The sequence below is a fragment of the Pleurodeles waltl genome, chromosome 1_2 (genome assembly GCF_031143425.1).
Source record: "Pleurodeles waltl isolate 20211129_DDA chromosome 1_2, aPleWal1.hap1.20221129, whole genome shotgun sequence".
Lineage (NCBI taxonomy): Eukaryota > Metazoa > Chordata > Amphibia > Caudata > Salamandridae > Pleurodeles > Pleurodeles waltl.
Window position 1 is genome coordinate 267,820,363 of NC_090437.1, and position 24,335 is coordinate 267,844,697.

The following is a 24,335-nucleotide window of genomic DNA, read 5'->3' on the forward strand; positions in this document are numbered from 1 at the left end:
GACTCTTCTTTTGCACTGTCTTCTGGGTTGGCAGGGGCTCCTGTCCTTCCTGGAACTTCTTTTGACTTCTGGACTTGGTCCACTTCCTTTGCAGGTCTTCAGGTCCAATAATCCAGCAGTTGTTCTTTGCAGACTTGGTTGACTGCTGCAAAATCCCAAAAACGGGGTGTAGTGTCTCCCACACACTACACTTGTCTAGGGGGGAATCCGTGATTTGCATTCCACTTTTTTAGTATATGTTTTTTGTTGCCCCTAGATCTATTTTCTCCCATTGCATTCTATTGCATTTCCTATTGTTTGCACTGTTCTATGACTAATTACTTGTCTAATTTTGGTATCTAGTGTATATATTGTGTATAATACTTACCTCCAGAAGGAGTATTTTCTCTAAGATATTTTTGGTACTGTGTCACCCAAATAGATACCTTTATTTTTGGTAACACTGAGTATTGTCTTTACTTGTGTATACGTACTGTGTAACTGTAAGTGGTATTGCATGAGCTTTGCATGTCTCCTAGTTCAGCCTAAGCTGCTCTGCTATAGCTACCTCTATCAGCCTAAGCTGCTAGAACACTACTACATTCACTAACAAGGGATAACTGGACATGGTGTAAGTACCCAAGGTACCCACTACAAACCAGGTCAGCCTCCTACCGGCTGAAGCACATGTAGGAACATACACGTATCTGGCTTTAAGTATGTATTTGTGGCACTGGTAAATATACAAGAATTATGTTTGAGCACACGCGCTAAGTGAGGGAAGGGTAAGGCAAAGGGGGCATGAGGAGGCGATGGGCTTGGCAACAGGGAGTGACCATGCTGTGTGGCATGCCTCAGTAGGGGGTGGAAGAACAGTGGAGCAGCCAACCATTTCATTTCATGGCAATACATTAGGCTGGTCAGCCCTAAAGGTAGCCGTACCCACACACATTGGGTTGGAGCGTGTGGCAGTGACCAGTGAACCCCGTGCGCTAGGCATGGCAGGTGCGAGAGCGACCACAGCAATAAAGAGTTGCCCCGCTCATGGAAGGGGGGGTGGGAGCTGTTCTCAGTCTCATTATTAGTGACAAATACATCACACACCTCACAGTCACCCCCGGCAAGGGCTTTTTCCCTCATGTTCAGGAGCACACTAGCCTCTGCTGGGGCCCACCGTAGTAAGTGCTGGAGCCATATGTTAATATCTGGTGTATTAGGAGCTTTCCACTGCACCGTTATGCGCTGTTTAAACAGTACAAATGCCAAATCAATAAACATGTGGAGGTGTTTGTCCCCATTAGCCTCAGTGTGATGTACTAGGAGGCAGGATTCAGGGGTGGGGAATAGTGCATGGCCCACTAGGTCTGTTGGTAATTCAGTTATTCCCTGCCAGGTACGCAGTAGGGGAGGGGATTCCCACACCATGTGATCAAATCCTACTTCTGTTAGCCCACTAACTTAAGATTTGGACGGGTAATTGAAGACGGTGAAACACAACCTTGGGCGGGCTACGCAAAACTCTTTAGCCGGCGAAGAGCTCTCAACCATGATTACTGAGGGAGTGGGCTCGGGAGGACTGTATTCCATCGGGTGAGGGCACCCTTCATGTATGTATTAGTACCCCTGGTTAGGGTTGTGTGTAGCAGGGAGACAGCTTTCCTGGGCCCTATACCTGCCAATAGCATGTTGAGAATAAGCAACAGTGGTGGCTCGGTTCTCCAGCCCTCCATGTGTTGCGTATTGTTGGATTGCGCATTAGGTTAGGGACTATCTAGGGCCCAACGTGTGAGTGTCGATTATGTCATTATATGAAATGAGCATTCCTTCACTAAAAAACAATCTCCCACTGTTGTGAAAATTGCTGACGTCCATGGTGTCATATCGTGGTGGTCAGTCAGGGTGCGAGCATCGGGCAGCTGACCACAGGAACTAATTGTGAATATGGTAGGACTGGGGATTTTCTGTGTACAAACCTGTGCCAACATGCACAGGCTGCGTCCATCAAATTGGTCCCCTTTAAAGGGGGATATGTTCGATCTTACAACCATGTATAGACCCTAATCGGGTCCAATTGTGCACATAAGGATGCGGTTTCTGTTTGAGGAGAGTTTGTTAGCCAGCGTAGTGGCCATTGTAATTGTGCTGCAGCATAATATAGTTCGAAGTTAGGCATGCCCAAGCCTCCCTTTTCTAATGGATGATGTGTTGTGGATAAGGCTACCCGATTCTAGCCCCCCCCATTACAGTTCCAGCATCAGGCCATGAAGGGTGCAAAAAAATGTTCTGGGTAATACTAGTGGCAAAGCAGCAAAATGATAATAGCAACCAGGGAAGCACGAGCATCCTAGTAGTCGCCACACGGCCAAGGGGCGATAGTGATAATGAACACCAAAAGTGGAGTGATCCTTGACGGATCGAATAACTCGCCGTAGGTTGCCTTCCCTTAGATTGTCCTTGGATTAATATATCTGTATACCTAAATGTTTGAAAGAGTCATGACACCACCATAAATGAGATCGGGAGGTTGACTCTGGCTTGTTCTGGAATTTGGGCAAGAGGGAACAGGCAAGATTTTGCCCAGTTAACCATGAGTCCGAATATGTCGCTCAAGGTGTCCAGTAGGGTCATCACTCCAGGAAGGGAGAGCGTGCTATTGCGCAGGGATATCAGTGTATCATCATCGCTGCTATAGGAGTTTAACACCAGCCACCCATGTGAGCCTTGGGCGACATCTGCTTTGTCCTCTATCCAAATTTGCAACTTTGTGAATTTATTTACCATCCTTTTGAAAGTTTGGGCAGTTGTGTCCAAAGGCCATAATTCACCCAGCCCTAGATTCTTTCTGCATTCATCAAGATAACTTTTGTAGACATAGTTTTCTCTTTGGAGTTTAATTTCAGACCAGACTAGGCTGACCAGCGTGCCTTTGGGAGCACTTCTCAACTTATAACATTTCACAAATGCTCCAGACCTGGCCAGATCTTCTCTGGTCAGTTGGAACTCCATCCTAATCTGATCTCGGCAGTCGAAAAACAGTTTATAGTTTTTATGCTAGTTTTACCTAATAAACATGCATCCGCGCCTGCCATTATTTCACCCTCGTATGAGACCATTGGTAGCAGTCTTGCCTTCTTGACTGCTGCCAGCGGTTGAAGGTTGTGACCCCGAAGGGTTTTTGCCAATGTTGAAAATGCAAAGTGCAGTGCTAGAGCTTTCCTCCTGATTGCTTTCCTTTGGGGAACACCCATCCCACTACCCATTTCCACCACAAACTTGAAGGAGGTTGAAAGTTAAATAAATAGGAAAAATGGGCAATCTCCCAGTAAAATGCCAAAATTGTGTTAAAAAAATTGGTTTTCTGAATCAAGACTGCCTCTTCCTGAAAGCTGGTGATTTTAGCATTGCAAACCTTGCGATGATGCCATTTGCAGGGGAAAAAAACAGACACTGTCTTCTGCAGCACTTACTCACAATTTTCCCCCAAAGCAAAATGTATCTAAATTGTGGCTAATTTCTCAGTCCCCTCAAGGGGAATCCACAAACCCAGAGTACCCTTAGAATTCCCAGCATAGAAAAAAAAAAAGACACAAATTTGGCGTGGAAATCTTATGTGAACAAAGTTATGGAGGCCTAAGTGCGAACTCCCCCAGATAGCCTAAATAAGGCTTAGCACTGGAAGATTGGAGGGAGTGGAGTTGGTTGCCGAGCATTGAAACGTTAACATGCCCATGTCCCATTCCCCTTTTATTTTAATGCTAACCTAACATGACAGCGCTCCAAGAAAATGCTCATCTGCTACAGAAAATAGCCGACTTGTCTCCTACTAAGTTCTCTATTGTCATACCTTTCAACAGTGAATGTCTGCTGTGTTCCTGCCCAGTGTTGGAGCTCAGGTTTTATTCTGCGGTTATCTTCACAAAATGGGAGGGGCGAGAGGTGTCCCTCTTCCCTTGTCCTCCCAACCAATGAGCAAAACACACGTGAAAAAAGGAAAGCGGTAAAGTTAAGAAGGGTCATTAGTACCCACTAATCACAAATACCAAGTGATTGTAAAATTGCCCTGACCCATTTAATAGTGGCATGCTTCGTCATAGGGCGTGCTACAACACTCTAGTGCAGACCAACACTCAGATATATTGACTAGGGTCACTACCCTTTCCATTCAAGGAATCCACTCTGCTGCATAAATTACAACTGCCTAAGGGGGTACTCACCCTAATTTTATTTTAGGGCCCCATTGGCAGGGTGAAAAACTTACTTAGTAGCGGGGAATTCTGGAAATTACTGCCCCATCCCTCTCTGCATCAATCAGCATGTTTCAACCCTGTTATCACCCCTCTGGGTCATTAGGCCTTCATCAGGGTTATAGATCCCTTAACTTATCTTTAGTATTCCCCTTCTTTGTTACCTATTCATTAGAGGTGGACATGCAGTGAATGACCATACTTGCCCCTCCTTGTAACATCTTGCCACTTCCTGTGAAAAAGATACATACCAGTTTTAGTAAAAAATAAAAAAAATAAAAACTCAAGAGTAGGTAAATCCACATAACCTAGGGTCAGATTATTATATGATCATGTCCTGTGCTCCATGTTCTATCAACCCAAGTTCACTTCATATCAGTTGCAGTCCAAGGTGAGGCACACCACCATTAGTGGGAAATATTTCCGTAAAGAGTCTTACCCGAATTTTGTGTAATACTTTCCAAAACCATGGTAGAAGTGGGAGCATCGCCCTGTAGTCGCACACTGTATGGGTATTGGTAATAATATAGTAAGTTCTCCACGTGTTGTTGTCCCCTTCAGTATACATGGAATTCATGTCAACCTTCTATCTCTATGCAGATGGAAGCGAGGGAGAGTAGTATTCTCGTCCCCCATGGTGCTGTCAGTGCACCGTCCATGCTACTTTATGTGGCTCCATTTCTGCTTTCACCCAGCCTCTGGGTACTGCTCATATAGCATGGTTATATGTTGCCCTTTATCTTAGCCCCCCTGGCACTTCCCCTCTTACGCAGTCTTGTGTTATTTATGCACAGATCGTGTTACCTCAGCTTCGTTCTGGTCACTCAGCCTCCGGGCACCGCTGATTTAATGCGTTCATTCTGGGGTTGTCTGGATATCCACTGAGTTCTTTCTTGGATATGTTTCATTGACAGCAGCATTGTCAGGTTCCTCCCAGACTCCGTACCCACTGCATTTCTTTCTGTGTGCAAATATCAAGGATTTTATTAAAGTAATAACTCCACTGCCACTGGTCTTAGGCTTCGATGTCGAAGGGGAACTAACTTTCATTGTTTTCTTCTTTATGTTCTGACAATGCTATGCCTAGGAGCCCAACAGTCTAAGGGCCTTGGGCTTTCATTTAGTGTCCTAGCCTTACATTTTTAAGTTATCTTTATTTCTCCCTGTGGCAAAATACACATTCTCAAGTCTCAATGAGAATATGACAACTATAATAGTATCTTTGATTGATTGGAAAAAATAGCTGTCACTCCCTTAACACTCTTTCTTTCTAAACTGTACTCAGAAACGCAGAGTATCCTCTGTTTTTCCAAAGAATTTAAAACCAGAATCAACAATGCCAACATGTGAATTTTCTATAGTGCACACACATGCACAACTAATATCCCCTGTTGGATTTGGCCCTCTGTTGCAGGGTCACCCACAAACTTTTTGCCTTCACCCTCCTGTTTTCTGAGCCCGTTTTTATTGGCTTATTGAGGTCTGTGTGCACTTTACCACTGGTAACCAGTGTTAAAGTGCTTGTGCTCTTTTCTCTGAACGTGGTGAAATCAGCTTACACCCATTTGGCACATTTGATTTCCTTGAAAGTCCCTAATAAAATAGTATTACGTGTACCCATGGCCTGTAAAATTAAATGCTACTAGCCTGCAGCACTGATTGTGCCACCCACATAAGAAGCCATTTAAACATGTCTCACGCCTGCCATTTCAGTGGCTATGTGCAGTTTTAAACTGCCATTTCGACTCGGTTAAACTAAGCTTTTACCAGACCTAAATATTTCTTTTTTATGTAACCTTTTATTCGTTTTAATAAGTGGTACATAGAAAACACTCACATTGCGGTCCTACACAGGGGACTTCCAGGAGCCATTCACAGCAATCTCAATGTCCTGTTTACCCTTTCTCCCCAACCTCAGAGGTGCCACCATATAGCCCACCCTTTCTACCTGATTATGAAGTGTTTCTTGGGGCATCCGTGAGCTATATAACTTAGTTCGTCTGTTTTAGCACATCAATCTATACCTGCCCTTCACTCCTAGAGTGGATGGCTTCAGGCGCCTTCCAATATTTAGCCGCATCCCTTTTCTGCTAGCAGCGTTCCCAGTCTTTCCAAGATTCTGTTGGTCCTCGGGCCTCCCAACTCATCTAGAATACCAAGAAAGGCAACCTTGGGAGATACCTCTATATCCTGTCCTAGGACCTCTGAGAGTGTTCAAAAAATGCAAACCCAGTATTGGTGAATAATTGAGCATCCCTACACCATGTGAAAATAATATTCCTACTTCCTGTTTACATCTGGTACAGTTGGGTTTGGAAAGTCTTTTGTCTTTTTACAGACTTCGGGCTGTGAAGTATGTGCAATGAAGAAAATTAAGTTAAATGAGGTGCAAACAGGCCGATATGGGTCTCACATGCTTCCCATTACTCCGACTTTTCCAAGGGGCCCAGCCCTTCCTCCCACTGTGCCCAAAGGATCAATAACGTACATGGGAAGTGATTAACTAGCGACCTATATATATCTGGGAGATGCCTCCCTTATTCACTGAGCCTATGAGTATTCTTGCCTCCAGTGGATTTTATTCTAGGGGCGTGATGAGTGCATTCTGGTACTTTTCCAGTGGATGTCTGAGCTGGAGATAGCGGTAGAATTGGGATTTACATAGGGAGAATTTAGTTTGGAACGTAAGGAAAGATTGTGTGGTCCCCCCCCCCTTCAAATTCTCCCAGTCTGGACCCCGATCCAGTCCCATCCCCAAATAGCCTAGAGGCGAGCTACTTGGTCCAGCCATCGCCTTCTCCAAAGGGGGGTTTCCAAGGCCACACACTGATCCCACCAGACCATCGCAACGCTTACCTCCAGACCTGAAAGCCTACCCTGGTATTCCCTGGAAGCACATAGGAGATGGGTGTTCCATATAGTATGCCTATAATATTGTCCAAGCCAATTAGGAAGATTTCCATCGTGAGGACAGATCCACCCATCCACCATCCATCCAATCATTCACCACCGATGTGTGTGCAGCTCAATAAAGTACAGGCCTCCTCCGAACGTGGACGGAACACATTTATCAAAGGATTTTATAGGAGGTTTGTTGACCTCGAAGAATTTACAGGCTTTAGAGGTGATAAGTGCCAACCAGGAGTTTGAGATGGAGAGAGGGAAGTTGTGGAGGACATACAACAAATGCAGAATCATCATCATCTTATATAAGGCCACCCTCCCCAACAGATTGAGGGGCAGTTTCATCCATCTATCCTTATCTGCCTAGGTAGCATGAGTGTGTGGCCGAACTTTAAGACTCCAAGTCAATTCCTACTCCCAGGTAATATAAATCCCAAGGTATGGAAACCTCGGTCGTGGGACAGGGAGAACAGGGTGCAACATTTTGTTCCCTTTGTCACCCCTTTTGACCAGCTTACCCTCAGTCCAGAGGCAGACCCAAAGGTGTTTAGGATCTGAATAAGGCGAGGGTCAGTTACATCTGATCAGGCCGTTAAGAGAAGAAAGTCGTCAGCAACATTGGATTATAAATGGACACCTAGGCCCAATTTACATTGTACCTCCTTTAAGAAGGCCCAGTCCAAAGAATCAAATGCCTTCTCAAAATCAAGAAGCTTAAGTGCTATGGTGCATTGTGGGGACCGAAAATGGGTCAGGACCATGTGGACCCTTCGGATACATTGTCTCATGCCGCAGGGGGGAATGAAGCGGCATTGGTCTGGTGGACCAGGAGACCCAGCCCTCGTGTAAGGCATCTCACTAGGACTTTACCAAACTGTTTAACGTCTTTGAAAAGACTGGGAAATAGGCAGGTAAGTGGTGCATAGGTCAAGTGGCTTGTTGGTTTTGGGAGCATCACTGTGGTGGCTAAGTCTGTTTTCAGTGGCAAATGGCCTAGACTAGTTGCCTCCCAGTACTGGTCCAGAATGCAAGGTAGGATGATGTGGCGCAGTCTGAGATAATATTCCATTGGGTATCCATCAATCCTGGGAGCCCTGCCTGGATTGAGATCCGAGAGGGCCTCACCAACCTACTCAACGGTCAATGGCTGCTCTAGATTTTCCCATTCTGAGGGGTCAGTCTGAGCTAAGGAATGTCAGCGTGTAGTGGGGCGTGTGCATCTCGTTCCTAACTTGTGTGCTAAGCATGAAGAAAGTCATAGAAGTCCGCAAAGACGGAGGCAATCACAGGAGCTTTTACAGCTTGTACCCTGTTTGGTCCAGTAATTTTAGGGTCTGTTGTAAACTCAAGTTCTCCAGTGGCAAACCAGTGCAGGAGTTTGCCAGTGCAGGAGTTTGCTAGATTTGTCACCCCATTTGCACATGTTTTTAGTTGAGGCTTCCCAACCCTGGCAGGCCTCTTTCAGATATAGCTTGCGTAAAGCTGTCCTTTCCACCATCAAGTGGTGGCACATCAGTTCCCCAGGAGTAATCGGGTGTTTAGACTCTTAAGCCAAGATAGATGTTTCCAGGTCAGATATGCAGACATGCGTCTCATGAGATTTGCAGGTAATATAGGACAGTGCCTCCCCTCTCATGGAAGTCTTACAAGCTCTCCAGAATGTCTCAGGAGAGTCCACTGTCCCCCAGTTGACATTCAAAAAGGCATTCAGCCGGGTCACCAATATCCAGGTGAACGACTGCTCAGCATTGAGTCATCACATTTGTTTCGCTTCTCCTATCCCCTGGTTTACTTTGTGATGGGACCATGGTCCAAGATATCCCTTGCAACATAGGACAGTAAACCATGGGCTGCAGAGGCATGTGTCTATTCCCTCTCCTCAAGGTTCCAGATCCTCCAAGCATTTCATAGTACTAGGCTCGGGGTCCAAGCAACCTATCCCTTCCCAGCCCTGGAATTTGCCCCTGAACTCTGTAGGAAGTCTCAGGGGCTCAGTATTGAATTAAAATCAGCTTCTTTGAGTGTCCTGACTTCGGCCTGAGGGACCGAATGAGGTCCCTCAGCGTCTGTTGTGTGGGTGAGGCCATTTGGGGAGGGACATATATGCTAAGTAAATTGTAGTAGGTGCCTTCCATAGAACCCTCCACCAACATGTTTGTACACCCCCACCCACCCAATGTTCTGATGAATGCTAGAGACCACCAGTGGCAAGGATTTATGAAGCGTGATTGCCACTAAGCTAGAGCCTCTTGTAAATCCAGTGTGGTAAATTTTATTGTAGGCATACCTGGCTAGGAAAGCACAGTTGGTACCCATAAGTGGATCTCCTGCATCATTGCTATCTGGGGAGCATGAGGGATTAATTGAAGGACCTTCCCACGTTTAATGCGTTCTACAAGGTTGTTCACATTCCACCTCGTAGCTGTAATATTAGCCATAGCGGCTTATGCAATATGTGGTATGGACTGGGGGTATGCATCTCAGGAATGCTCCCAATAAGTGGGGCACGCTCATCTGGCCCCTGCAAGCTTATTCGGAGTGGAAAGGAGCTGTGGTGTGCAAGATAATGCAAGATGTGTATGCTGTAAAATGTGCCTTGTAAAACAAAAAGACAAAATATGACAACCAACTTTCAATCCCAACCCTCTAAGTCCACCCCTCGCTATACTTAACCCACTGTGGAAGCATCCATCACCCTAATACAAATCCCAACTGGAGATTAGGCAGTTAAAAAAAATAAAATACCTCCCCTGGCTCCTCTCCCACATCTCCCAGCTGTAGAGTGCTATAGTAAGGATACATTGGTGCTAACGTGCAAAGAAACATCGAGAGGTGTAGCAGCCCCTAATTAAGGATTTAGTATATCATTTCAACAAGAAGTGTGGCCCACCTCTGCCATTCCAGTGTCCGATGTGTGGAGCAACAGCCTCCTCTCTCTCAGAATCTGATATGGCTAGGTTTTTGGAGCGGTCCCTGCGCCCCCTTTAAGATCTGTAAGTGCATCTGGGAACTTTGTGCTCACCTCGCACTTAATCCTGCCTTCGACTCCCAAGTGGGCTGTTCATTTAACAGAAGTGGCCTTTGCTCAATCAGCCAGTCCCAGATGTCTCTCCCGGGATCTTAGAGAAGTGTGATTTGCCCCCTTGGATCATGCGCAATCGTGCAGGGAACAACAGCATATATTGGAGGTCCAGGGACTCTGTTTTTTGTTGGTGGTAAAGATTTCTGCTGAGCATGGACTTTTCATGTGTAGTCTGGGAATATCATAACTTTTCTGGATTGGTGCATGAGTTGTCCTTTTGCTCGTGCTCCACAGAGGATGACATACTTTTCACAATATTACAGTTTTTTGGTCATCATGGGGCGAGGTGGGGCACACGAGTGGGGCCTTCTGGGCCAACGACCTGTGTGCTCAATCAACAATTAAGCAGGGTGACATTAAGGTAGTATCAAGCCATCATTTAGCCCATTGCTTCAAGAACAGTTTGTGCGTAGATTTCTCTACCCTTTTGAGAAAGCCAATAAAGGGGAAAGTACTCCTACTGGCTCTGTGTTTGGCGTCTTCTGACTGGTCAGTTAGGGTCTTGGAGTTCAGTCAGGGCACCTTAGTCTTGAACTGTATCCTCCAGTGCGAAGATGCACCCTTCAGCGTAAATCTTCCATTTGTATACATATGTCACTCCTGTGATATGCTCTAAAGCTGTATTGTATTTGAAAAGTTGAACATGTACTTTTAAGTTTTACATGTCCTGGTAGAGGAAATTTCTCAGATAAATTTTTTACTACTGCCAGGCCTGCCTCTTTCATGGAATAGCATTTGATCACCTTATTACATTTAATAAGTGTTAGATTTACGGCACAGGCGTATATTGCTGATATTGCGTTAGTGTGGTTTGACGAGGCTCACAGGCTGTATTTGGATGTCCTGTTTTCTGTGGAGGAGGTGCCTGCGCGATCCGCAGCCTGCCTGGTGATAAATTTCCTGGTACCGTTGGTTTGACCCCCACGTTTTATAAGGAATATGCAGATAGTCTTGCCCCTCACCTCTTGGAAGTATATGCAGAGTCATTGGAGACTGGGATTGTTCCTGCTTTGCTCCAGGAGGCTCTGATAGTCACGATTCTCAAACCTGTGAAAGTCCCGGCTCGCTGTGACTCGTATCGTCCACTCTCTATGATCAATATTGATAACAAAATCCTGGCTAAAATGATTGTGGCACATGTGCAGCCGCTGCTTCCTAGATTGGTGCTCCCGGACCAGTCGTGATTTTTACCTGGGAGGTCCACATGTCACAACTTGTGCACATTCTTTGCGGTTGCAGGTTCGATGGAGGCAGATGACAGGGCAGCGGCGGTGGTTTTAGATGCCACCAAGGCTTTTGATTCTCTAGCATGGGAGTATATGTTCGCGCTTCTGGCCCTGGTGGGACTCAGCGCGCACTTTGTACAATTGATTAGATTATTGTACACTCTGCCCACTGCTTGGCTGCGATTAAACGGGTGCATGTCGGCCCTATTTCCTGTTGCTCGTGGTACGCGTCAGGGTTGCCCATTGTCCCTGCTACTCTTTGCGGCGGCGATGGAGCCTCTGGTGGCGGGGCTGTGACAGAAACACAACGATAGAGGTTTGCAGTTCCGACAGAGGCCCGTCTTGGTGTCTATGTATGCTGATGATATTGCGTTATATGTGCGGAATCCTGATCGGAATCTAGACATCTTGCTGGACGAGATCGTGCATTTTGGCACCTTCTCCGGCATCACGATCAATTGGTCGAAGTCGGTGGTCCTGCCTTTGACTCCGAGTGTTGCGAAGTTCAACTTGCGGTATCCCATAGCCTGGGCGGAGGGTCCGGTGCGTTATCTGGGGGACCAGTTGAGCTGCTATGTTGACACCCTTTGGTTGGCTAATTACGGTGCTGCAATGTCATGGCTGGAGGAGAAGATCGAGGCTTGGCGGGCCTTACTGCTCTCGTTGATAGGGCGTATTGCTATTGTGAAGATGGTGGTTCTTCCTAAATTCCTGTACCTCTTCGTCAACCTCCCGTTTCCGCTCATGAGGGTTTTCCTGCTGCGCCTGCGCTCTGCACTGATTCGCTTGGTATGGGCTGGAAGCCAGCCTCGCATTTCTTGGGAGAGGCTGACGCTGCCGTTCGAGTTGGGTGGGCTTGCCGCTCCAGATTTGGAGTTATACTATTACTGTGTACAAGCGCACTTTGCATACTACTGGTTACGTTCGATTCAATCTTTACCACATCTGGCACCGGAAAGCGATGCAGTGTGGCCGGATGGGTTGGTGCGAGTGCTCGGGGGCAGGACTGGGTCTCGACCTAAGGGAGTCGACACAGTGGCATGTACGGCGACAGCGTGGGGGATGCTGATGCATCGTTCAGGTGCTGATACACCGTTTGCTCCTTCGCTGCCCGTTATGGCGGTTGCCAATGCCCAGATGTTCCAGGACGGTGGCGTGTGCGGATTTCTTCGGGATGCAGGCTTAACGGAGCTGGGAGATTGATTTTTGGACGGTCGCCTGATTACCCTTTCAGAGGTACTCGATGACAGTGGCGTAACTGCGTTGCAGCGGATGTATGCTCTCAGGGTTGGTGCTATGCTGCGGGCTCGGTTCCCGGGCTTACCGGAGGCACCCTCGGAATGCCGTGCTTTGGAGGTGCTGTGTTGCGTGCGGTCACCGAGGAAACTAGTTACCATATTGTATAATTGAATCCAGGAGCAGAGGGGTGGTACTGGGGAGTCTTCTAGGGTCCGATGGGAGAGGGACGTGGGCGAACCTATCACGGAGGCAACGTGGCAGACCTGCTGCGCCCATATGAGAGTACTGTCCCCGAATTATAGGCTGAGGCTGCTGCATTTTATGTTTCTGCAACGCTTATATCATACACCTAGCGGGCTTCACTCCATGGGTCTGAGTGTGGATGCGTGCTGCGAGCGTTGTCGTGCTCTGGACGCGGGATTCCTACACCTGGCATGGGAATGCGCGGAGGTCCATGCTTTCTGGGTGGAGGTTTTGCACACAATTGCTGAGGTAACTGGATCAGAGATACCCATCTCCCCCAGGGTTGCGCTGCTTGGGTGTGTGAATGAGATTAACGGACCTCATAGAAAGTTGGTTGGCCTACATTTGCTGCTAGCTAAGCGCAGAGTCGCCATGTGTTGGGGCAGGGGGCGGGTGCCACGTGGGACTGGATGGCTGCATGATGCTGCCTTTTGTCAAGATCAGCTGATGATTTTTTGGGAGCTTATGCCTGAAGGCTCCCGGCCGAAGGATATCTGGGCTCCATTGCGCGAGTACCTGGCGTCCAGGAATGAGCAGGCGGAATTGTGTGATGTCTCGTGCTCTGATGCTCTTCCTTGCTCCCTCTGACTGTGTTACGGTCTGAGCATAGATGAGGTCGGCTGGTGCACTCTGGCTTGCGCGCTTTGCCTGCCTTTCTTGTCTATCTTCTAGTTTGTTTTACCCCTTTCTTGTTGTTGTATTGGCTTCGATATTTGGTATGATACCCCTCCTGGACTTGATACGTGGACTGTATTGACCGGAAGACTGGTGAGCTGAGCTGGTGATGAGGCTCCAGGACCTGATGTACATTGCGGGGATTGCTGGGAGTCTTCTCGAGCAGGATAAACCTTGAGGCTGAGGAGGGTTGTACCATGTACAGTTTGTTGCTACATGCGGGGGGTTGTTTGTGCTGTTGTCTGTTCTGTATTCTGTAATCAATAAAAAAAAAAAAAAAAAAAAATAAGTGTTAAATTTCAATTGGGAGTAGGTCGGAATGTCGAGCTTGGTCTCTAAACAATTGTAATTTAAAACCCTCTGTGATGGTAAAGTTAGATTTTAAGTCACAGTTCTGAAAATGCCACGTTAAAAAAGTCAAGACTGATTTGCATATGGCTGTTTTCTAACTGGGGAGGCATGGTGAGCAAAAGAACAATGGATTCAATCCAGATCTGTGACTAGGGGTGAGTGTTGAAAAGTTTCAGCACTCCGTCCATCATCTTCTTGTGTTGCTATGTTCACCCTAAGTGGCCAGAGTGTGCCTAGACGTGGTTCCCTTGCTTATTGTGTCACTGGATTCAATCTAGCCCGGCTGATGAGGGGTGATACGCTGAAACCGGTCCCAGTAAGCTTGTTTTTGGTCCAGGGAGGACCTGGCTTGGCAGTTCGGGTTTGACTTCTCCCATATGGAGCAGGGTCAAGGCTGATTTACACATGGCTAGGTCCAAACTGGGGTGGCACGATGAGCACAAGAACAATGGATTCAACCCAGATCTGTGACTTGGGGTGAGTATTTGAAAAGTTTCAGCACTCTCTCCATCATCTTATGTTGCTACGTTTAGAAAGTTGGCTTTTTCCCGTCTCAACCATTTGGTACCTGTAGCCTGTATCCTAGGTCACATGACTAGGGGTAGCTGGCAGTTGGTCTTAGTGGATTGACCCCAGGCAGTGAGAAAAAGTAATTGGTGTTAGCAGGATCGGCCATCTCTGACTTGTTGGGGAAGGAGCCAAGCTGTCAACTACCAAACTTGAACATCACAAAGGCTTTGTCTCGGCACACTCACAAATGTTTTCACGCTTGTCTTTTGTTCTCCCAGATAAGTTTGGCCCATAACAGGTAGAAAGGAAATTCCAAACATCTCTGTGGATAGAACCCTCTAGAAACTTCTTCTACTTTATAGCTGGCACCAAGTATAAATATTGAATACTCAGACCCAACTCTTAAGTAAACTCCTGGACTGGTGGATTCTACAGAATAAGGATGCCCATCTGCACTACTGCTTGAGGCCTTCCCTGCTTGCATCCAAGGATGAAGTCACTCCAGGGTGAACTGGCTGACCATCTGTTTTGAGCTTCCGGAGCAAGCTCCAGAAGCCTCTGTGCATCTACCCAACTGATGTGCTGCCTGGACATGCAGCTGGGTCAGCCTGAGTCCTACTGACCTCTGGTGGAGTGTGTTCCTGATCCCCAAAAAGTTCCCCTCAGGTCTTGGACTTTTGGTGTGGCATCAGTAAAACTCCCCCTCCAAGAAAAGAAGAAATTCTGAAGTTTTGGGATTTTTGGCGCGACCATGAACAGGCCAAGCTCTTGCCAGCTGCAGCAACCTCCAGCTTGAAGCACTGGTGAACCGGAGTCCTCTTTGTGCTGCAGCATTGACAGCCTGCCGTGACTTCCTGAATTACTGAAATTACTTCCTGAATTCCCTCAAACCTTTGTTTCTGGGAGCCCATATTTGTACTTTTACTCACAGGCTAACCTCTGTAGGATTAAATCCTTCTATGAGGGAAAACTCAATTTTGTAAAGTCAGAAAAGTGGTTTTGCACTTAGTGAAGAAAAAAAAAAGACATTTGCCTGTGTAAGCAAAACTTAAATGCACATGTTTGTGCTCTTTGCTTTAACAAGCTTTACTAGCTGATGTTCTGGTTAATTAAAGCAAATGAAGACTACAACTTCTAGAATTCACAGATTAATTAAATAAAATCCCAGGACCAAGAGCATGGTGTGCAACTAACTTGGAATAAGCCAGCAACAGATGTCCTTAATTTTATTTCCTGATGTCAAAATAAGTCCACCTTTGTATTTCAGAAGATGAAACATGCATGAAAAACTAACACATTAATTTGAAATATTTTTTAAATTCTCTAAGATATCAAATACCAAATATTTAGTCTTTTGTTTTCACACGTGTTAAGTGTTGTTTCCATTTACAAAGTCTTCACTATTTTTTATTTTAGCTTGACCATCCATTTTCCTTGTTTACAGTTGATAACATATTATTAGTTAGCGTATCATGAGACCTGTCAGTTGAAACTATATTAATTTCAGCCTGCCCAACTTCGATGCATGTCTATCTCAAATATTTCATTGGGGTTTGTGTACTTAGCCGTGTCTCCTAGCATCTCTTGGTCACAAATTCAAAAACAAAAAAGACCAAATGGCTTGTAAAATATGAGCCATGCACTGCCCACACCCTTAGCCCTACACAAAGGTATTTACAGACCATACCACTTTGTTACTTTCATGTTGAATATTATCTGCAATATTTTGTCACAAGTGGTTCAAGTGCCATCACCCTAATTCTAAAAAAGCTAAAACTGATTTTTCTCTATCAAACAGTCTCTGTTTACAGTAAACCTATTTGTGTCTTATTAGGGACTGGGGAAAACTGTTCAAGCCATATCATTTCTTGCTTACCTATACGTAGAAGGAGACAAAGGTCCTCATATGGTCATTGTTCCAGCCTCCACTCTAGGTAATATGCCTTTTCTTTTAGCCTACCTTGTTTTCGTTATTTCAAAATGTATGAATCTGCTTGTCTATTTTCTTTTTAGTTGAATTGATGCAATGTATTTGGATTAAAACTATTTGATGGTGTTTATGGTTGAGGTCAGTGAAAAGTCTCCTTGTCAGGGTCACCAGATCCTCTGAGACTGCGCACGTTCCCAACATGTCCACCACAAGACAGCTCCAATACTCTGATTAGAATGTCACAGAGTCTAAGAGAGTCCAAGTGGGGAAAAGGGGATTAGGTAGGGAACAGCTGGGAAGGAGACCTGTAGGAAGCAAAAGGTTAAAGCACACAATATTAAGATTATATCATAGTATTCTTTACTAGACTATGATTTCTAAGCATTGTCATACTGTAAGCATGGATAACTTAAGCATGGTCTAAATAACTAGGCCTCAAGACGTCTGGTTACCTTGGAAGGAATTAAGAATGATTAATACAACTTCTCAATGAATTTCTTAATGAAAATGTTACACATTGACTAGCAAATAAGATCCCTCTAGAATTATGTTTTCAAAATCAAACATAGTCTTTTTGCATGAGGACAAAGAAATAATCTGAACTTTTTCTGGAACACCATAGGAGTTGTATCAAAGGACTTATTATGCACATATAATGTAACATCTAGAATTCTAACACTTAATTTGTAAATGAAGAAACATGAATTGCGCACATAGCTGATTTCAACAAGAATATGCAAATGTCCTGAAATGGTCGCGCACACTGCAAACGATCTGAAACATCAAGTTTAATTGCGGGAAATGAATTGCGTGTCTTGCCGATTCGAACGTCACCCTGTAAGTGTCAAGAAATGGTTGTGCGCAATGAGCATCAAGAGTTAAGCAGAAGAAATTAATTGCACGTCTTGCCGATTCGAAAGCCACCATGAAATGGTAGCGCACAATAAATATCATGAGTTGAGCACAAGGAAATGAATCGCACGTTTTGCCGATTCGAATGCCACAATGTAAATGCCATGAAATGGTCGCGCACAATGAATATCAAGAGTTAAGCACAAGAAATTAATTGCACGTCTTGCCGATTCGAAAGCCACCATGAAATGGTAGCGCACAATAAATATCATGAGTTGAGCACAAGAAATGAATCGCGCATCTTGACGATTCGAATGCCACCATGTGAATGCCAAGAAATGGTAGCATACAACGAATATCACGAGTTCAACACAAGAAATGAATCGTGCGTCTTGCCGATTCGAATGCCACCATGTGAATGCCACGAAGTGGTAGCGCACAATGAATATCATGAGTTAAGCACAAGAAATGAATTGCGCTTCTTGCCGATTTGAATATCAGCATGCAAATGCCAGAAAACGCCAAGCGTACATTCACACGCACAAGGTAAAATCTTTTATCATGCAAAATAGGCCCAAGAACTCGAAAGCCTTCGAGAACGGGATCGGGGGCCCAGCCCGACCTCCGTCTTACCACCCTGCTCAAGGATCACCAACACAGTGGAAGGCAAGGCCTGGAAAATCAAAGTAGGCCTCCGGAAACAGGAGCTCAGGAAGTTGCTGCTGATCTGCACCGGGACCTCTGAATAGTGAGCACGTGGAGCTGGGCTGGCTCCCTTATATAGAGTCTTGGCCCAGCCCACAAACCACACCCAGTCATGCTGCAGAGGAAGCTTCTAGAAGGCCCTGGAAAGGGACCACACCCTGACACACTCTGAAAGCCTACAGCAATACATTGCAAATTAACAGTATTTATAAGCACCTTGAGTAGAAGTCTTCAGGATTGAACTCTGTAATGCAAAAGGTTAAACAACAGCACATCAGCAAAATGCATGAATTACGTTATCTTGAGTTTTTGCGTTCCAGTCGCCCGTAGAGCGCGCACTGCCCTGATGTTGACAGTCCTTTAATGAAATATGACAAATAATTCAGACATGTGATCATAAAAAACAAATCCAAGCAATTCAAAATAGCATCCAATAAGCATGCGTTAAAGACATCTAGACACAGGGGGAAGGTAATGTGCCCCTTCCCTCCCCCAGTGGGCTGATTTTGGCCCCTGGGACCTCACCCCCTGGGCCCGGTTTTGTGTAGGTGTAATGGGACACACAACCACCCCCTTTTCCCGGATTAATTTCAGCCATTGGGACCCCATCCACTGTGGCCTGGTTCATTTTTCAGAGGGATGGGGGCACACAACACCCCTCCTGGGGCCGATTTTGATCCTGGGGATCCCATCCCCCGGGGCACCATGCATATATCAGGGGGAGGGGCCACGCAGCACCCTCCCGGGCCAATTTCGATCCTGGGGATCCCATCCCCTTGGGCACAGTGCATTTTTTCTGGGGGGAGGGTCATGCGGCCTCTCTCACTGGGCTGCTTTTGGCCCCGGGGACCCCATCCCTTGGAGCCCACACTGTGAACAGTGAATGCCCACCCAGGACACCTACCATAAGGGCGGTGCGACCGGTGCAGCCGCAGCAGGTGCTGACCTGGATGGGGGATTCTGACCTCAGTAGGGTGCTGTGTTAAGCACTAACTTAAACTTGCATTTTAAAAGCTCCTGCTGAAAAGTTCCATGTGCGTCCAACCTTCAGGAAGCAATTAAAATGTCAAGGTAACTCTTGTGATTAATACTCTTGCTAGAGAGAGAGCTTGGCAGGTTAGACTCACACTAAAGTAGCGGAGGGGGTTAATATGCCTGCTGCAAATAACAGATCTGTGTTTTATGTGGCTAGTTGGGTGGGTTAGTAAAGGCAGCCTTTACCAGCACTTTAAAACAAATTAAATATTTGCGACGGGCTACAGAGGGGCTATGGAGAGATGAGTGGCACTTTTGCCGGGTATAACATATTTAAATGTGTCCGGGCTGCCATTTTGTTTGTATATTTGTTTTTGCAGCAGTCTCATGAGGTTGATGCATTTTCTGTGTTTTTATTTGTTTGGTGTGGGGGGGGGGGGCTTCCTAGTGGGTCAGGGTATCCTTATCCTGCCCCATTCTATATATATCTATATATATATATATATATATATATATATATATATATCTTTTTTAATAACTTCAGGTATCGGACTAAGCTGCAGAGTCCTGCCATGGCTGCCAGCAACATTTTTCTCATTACTGCATCCCCTATGGCCAAACAAAAATATTTTCAGGATGGGACGTTTGTTCCCTCTCTTAGCTGATAATCAGCCCCAGTGACCCTGTTCTTTGGAGCCTGATATGTTGCAGTGTTCTGGGAACCCCATTCCACAGGAAACTATAGTTCCCTGCTGGGGAGAATGCGGGTGTTAGAAAATGGGGTCTTTGGTTGGCAGTCAGGTTACCCCCTGTCCAAGCAAGGACCGTCACTCTAGTCAGGGTAAGTCACACAAAATCCAAATTATGCTGTACCCACCCTCTGGTAGCTTGGCACTGAGCAGTCAGGCTTAACTTAGAAGGCAATGTGTAAAGTATTTGTGCAATAAATCATACAATACCACCATATAGCACCACAAAAATACACCTCACAGTGTTTAGAAAAAGATATAATATTTATCTGATCAGATGCAGGTCAAAATGATTAAAATACAATAAGTATATGTTGAGATATCACTGAAAGTGATATAAAGTGGCTTAAGTCTTTTAAAAGCAAACAATGTCTCTTTCAAGCACAAAGTACCTGGTTCGCGTGAAAAATCTCCTCAAAGAGGTGTGCATCGATTTCTCAGGCCGCACACTGTGATGCGTCATTTACTTTTTCGCCCAGGAACGGCGGTGCGTCAATTTCCGGCGCTTGGTCGTGGATCCTCTTCGGGTTGTGGGGTTTTCAGACGCCCGGGACGATGCGTGGATTTCCGGTGCTGGCAGGATGAAGTCACAGGAGCTGCATCGATCTGGTGGGTGTTGCGTAGAATTTTCTACAGCACGGCAGGCGCTGCGTCGATTCCTCCCTGGAAGTCGAGCTACGTCTTTTCGGCTCAGCTGTGCGTCGATCCGGTGAGGCCATGCATCAAATTTCCGGTCGCTACACTGGCGCTGCATCGATCTTCTCTTTGCAAAGTCAGGCTGCGTCGTTCCAGTTCGGCGTGCAGTGAAATTTTCACCACGGTGCAGGCTGTGCGTCGAAGTTCGCCGGACAAGGAGGAGTCCTTCTTGTAAAGATGAAGTCATTTTGGTCCTGAGACTAAAGGGAACATGAGGCAAGCTCTAGCCAAGCCTTGGGGGGCACTTCTTCACCACAGCCAGAGAGCAGCAAGGCAGCAGGGCAACAGCAAGGCAGCAGTTCTTCACAGAAAGCAGACAGGTGAGTCCTTTCAGCAGCCAGGCAGGTCTTCTTAGCAGGATGCAGGTTCTGGTTCATGTTCTCTTCTCCAGGAAGTGTCAGAGTTGGTAGGGGCAGAGGCCCTGTTTAAATAACCAAATGTGCCTTTGAAGTGGGGGGAGACATCAAAGAGTTGCTTAGAAGTGCACAAGGTCTCCTTTCAGTTCAATCCTGTCTGCCAGGGTCCCAGTAGGGGGTGTGGCAGTCCTTTGTGTGAGGGCTGGCTACTGTCCTTTGACATGCAAGTGTCAGGCCCTACCCCCCTTCCAGCCCAGGAAGACCCATTCAAAATGCAGATGTATGCAAGTGAGGCTGAGTATCCTGTGTTTGGGGTGTGTCTGAGTGAATGCACAAGGGAGTTGTCACTGATCCTAGCCAGAAGTGGATTGTAAGGCACAGAAGAATTTAAATGCAGAGAAATGGTCACTTTCTAAAAGTGGCATTTCAAAAATAGTAATATCAAATCCAACTTCACCAGTCAGCAGGACTTTGTATTGCCATTCTGGCCATACTAAATATGACCTTCCTACTCCTTTAGATCAGAGGTTACCACTCAAACAATATATGAGGGTATCCCTAATGTTAGCCTATGAAAGGAGCAGGCCTACCACCAGTGTAAAAACAAATTTAGGAGTTTTACACTATAAGGACACTACCAGGACATGTAAACTACACATGTCCTGCTTTTTGCCTACACAGAACCCTGCCCCATGGGTTACCTAGGGCTTACCTTAGGGGTGACTTATATGTAAAAAAAATAAATAAAAGGGGGGAGTTTAAGGCCTGGCAAGTACTTTTAAATGCCAAGTGAAGTGGCAGTGTAACTGCACACACAGGCCTCGCAATGGCATGTCTGCAGGATGGTTATTGGACTACATATGTGGGTGGCACAATCATTGCTGCAGGGCCACCAGTAGCATTTAATCTACAGGCCCTGGCACCTGTAGTGCACTTTACTGGGGACTTATAAGTAGATTAAATAAGCCAATTTGGTGTGAACCAATGTTACCATATTTGAGGGGAGAGAGCATATGCACTTTAGCACTGGGTAGCAGTGGTAAAGTGTGCAGAGTCCTAAAACCAACAAAAACAGTGTCCAAAAAGTGGAGGGAGGCAGGCAAAAAGTTTGGGGTGACCCAGCGTGCATATCCTGCCCACAGAACTTTACTTCTGCTCAGACGAGAATAAAATGCTGCTCCCACCTGAGCCATCAAGGGGAGACAGCTACAAGTGCTCACAGACAACAGAACTACCATGTGGTGCTGCAGCAAACAGGATGGTGAGGGGTTGTGGTCCTGTATGAGGAGGCTGTGCGCCTCTGGAAGTGGCTGAACGTTCAGGACATCTCACTGATAGCCCAACACCTGACAGAATCTTTAAATACCAGGGCCAAAGAACTCAGCCATCATTGCCTATCAGATTGTTAATGATGGTTACACTTGGAGGTGGCATAGGGCATCTTCGGACAATTGGGAGATCCCTATCTTGATTTTTTGCTACCATAGAGAACAATGTCAAAATGTTTGCGCATTGGAGTTCCCAAACATTTATCATTTGAGTGCACTTATTGTTAGCATAGGTGGTCAGGACTCCAGAATACCTTAACACTCTTCCCCCCTCCCCCCTCCCCCCCCTCTTGCCCAGAGTACTCAAGATGGTCAAGAAAGACCTGTCTCAAGTCATCCTAGTGGCCCTGGATTGGGTGAGTGTGGTACCTGGAACTTCTGGCAGTGAACATAAGTCTTCTAGTCTCGCTGCCCCTTCGAGAGAAGTGGCTGCAGGCTCGAGTAGAACATCCATGCCTTCACAATCTACTCCTCTGTGTGGAGATTGAATGGTGACAGCTGACAGTTTTTGATCTTCTTCTATAAGTGGTTGATGTCATCTTAGCAGCCAGGCATCCATCAGGCCTATCGGTTTATGCAGGACACTTGGAGAAGTTCATGGTCTTATGCACTTCCAAAAACATACAATGCCTGAACGCGCAGTTATCAGATGTTCTTTTGTTCTGTTTATTTGCTCAGCAAGGACTTACTGTGGCAGCAGTTAAAGGTCACCTCTCTGCCCTTTCGACTTTCTTACTCTTACCTGACCAACCATCTCTGATCAAGTTACCAGTTGTGATGTGTTTTTTGAAGAGGCTGGTCCATCTCCTGTTAACTCCATTTATCATGCCACATTGGAACCTTCATTTGGTACTCCCCTTCTTGATGTGCACTTTGGAAGCCCACGCTCAGATGTTCCTGTCATAGTTTTACAATCATGACATATTGGCCAGGCGAGTGAGCAAACATCTGATAGATACTTGTAGTTGCAGATTCCTTACCTTAGAATTTTTCCCCAGGTGACAGACTGGATCCAGAGATTTTTTCTGCGAGCAATACATTGGCGTGTCGGTCAACTCTGTTGGCGTCTTAGTCGCCGTGATGACCTAGGGAGTACTGCATAGATGCCGCCTCAGCGCAGTGACGTCAGTTCCTTTCTTTCAGCGGCACATGCTGATCTGGAGAAAGCTACCCTTGTCCCTTTTTGAGCATTTTCAACCCTTCTGTTGAGTTTTTTGGTGAGTTTTATTTTGGTGAGACGAGGATGTCCACGAAGATCAGTTTCAAACTGTGCGAGGACTGTCACTGTATGATGTGATGGATCCGCATCGGAACGGTTTGTGGTGCCTGGAATGTGCCCACGACCCGACTCCGCGTATGTCTCGATCTCACTCGAGGGGAAGGTCTTGAGACCACTTGCGGAGCCACCACCATTCTTCTTTCTCAAAGTCTTCGGGACAAGGTAAGAAGAAGTCGGAGATCCCGTCACCCTTTGGCTTCACCCCGCCGCTCGGCCGATGTGACGCAGGAGGTGCGTCGACGCTTGATGCCTCTGTTTTCGGAGCCTGCTTCTGGGTCCGCTCTGCGCTTCCCCAAGTTTCCGGGAGCCAGAGTGACCCTGCCCAATTGGAAGAGTTTTATGACTCATTTTTGGGCAGGCCGACCCAGATACGGCAGGCTTCGGCCACCAAGGTCCTTTCCGGATCCGCACCAACGCCGGTCATATCATTGAAACCTTCTCCGGCGCCGGTTTAATGGTCGACGCCCCTGATTTCGGTGGTGCCCACCATCGACGTTGACCCAATCCTCATCCCCGACAACTCGGAGTCAGAATGGCATTGGCCGATGCCACCTCTGTCTTCGATGGGGCCTATTCACCCCAGGTCGGATTTTGACCCTTTTTTTTATATTGGTAAGAATTCCGGGAAAGATTGGAGAGGTCCCAGGACCCTTATGAATACCAGAATGACCCTTATTTGGACTGGGCATAGGAGTTGGGCGAGGCCAGTGGCCTGGGCAACTCTCCAGATGCTGTCATGCTGTCTCCTCCTACCGTGGCTAAGGCCGAGGGAGCGACTTATTTTATGGTGGTCAGTAGGGCGGCTGAGGTCCATGAGCTGCCTACTGTTGAGGTCAGGTCAAATCTCCTGACGGCAGTGCTTCAGCCAGGGGCTTCCACATCTGAGCTCCTTCTGCCATTCAGTGAAGCCATCACCAATGTCCTATTGGGTACTTGGTTCAGCCCCAACACAGGGGCTCCTGTGAACAAGGCTATTGCATGCCGCCATCGGCCCGCCCCGAATGACCCTAAA

At 46.5% G+C, this 24,335-nt stretch overlaps 1 protein-coding gene across 2 annotated transcripts in view; it reads left to right on the top strand.

Moving 5' to 3' along the window:
• Positions 1–24,335, top strand: part of SMARCAD1 (SNF2 related chromatin remodeling ATPase with DExD box 1) — a 690,140-nt gene that overhangs the window by 337,879 nt on the left and 327,926 nt on the right. For both annotated transcript variants that reach the window (XM_069238045.1, XM_069238053.1), the window contains one exon: positions 16,288–16,387. In XM_069238045.1, coding sequence (XP_069094146.1) covers positions 16,288–16,387 — 100 coding nt within the window. The remainder of the gene's footprint in view (positions 1–16,287; positions 16,388–24,335) is intronic.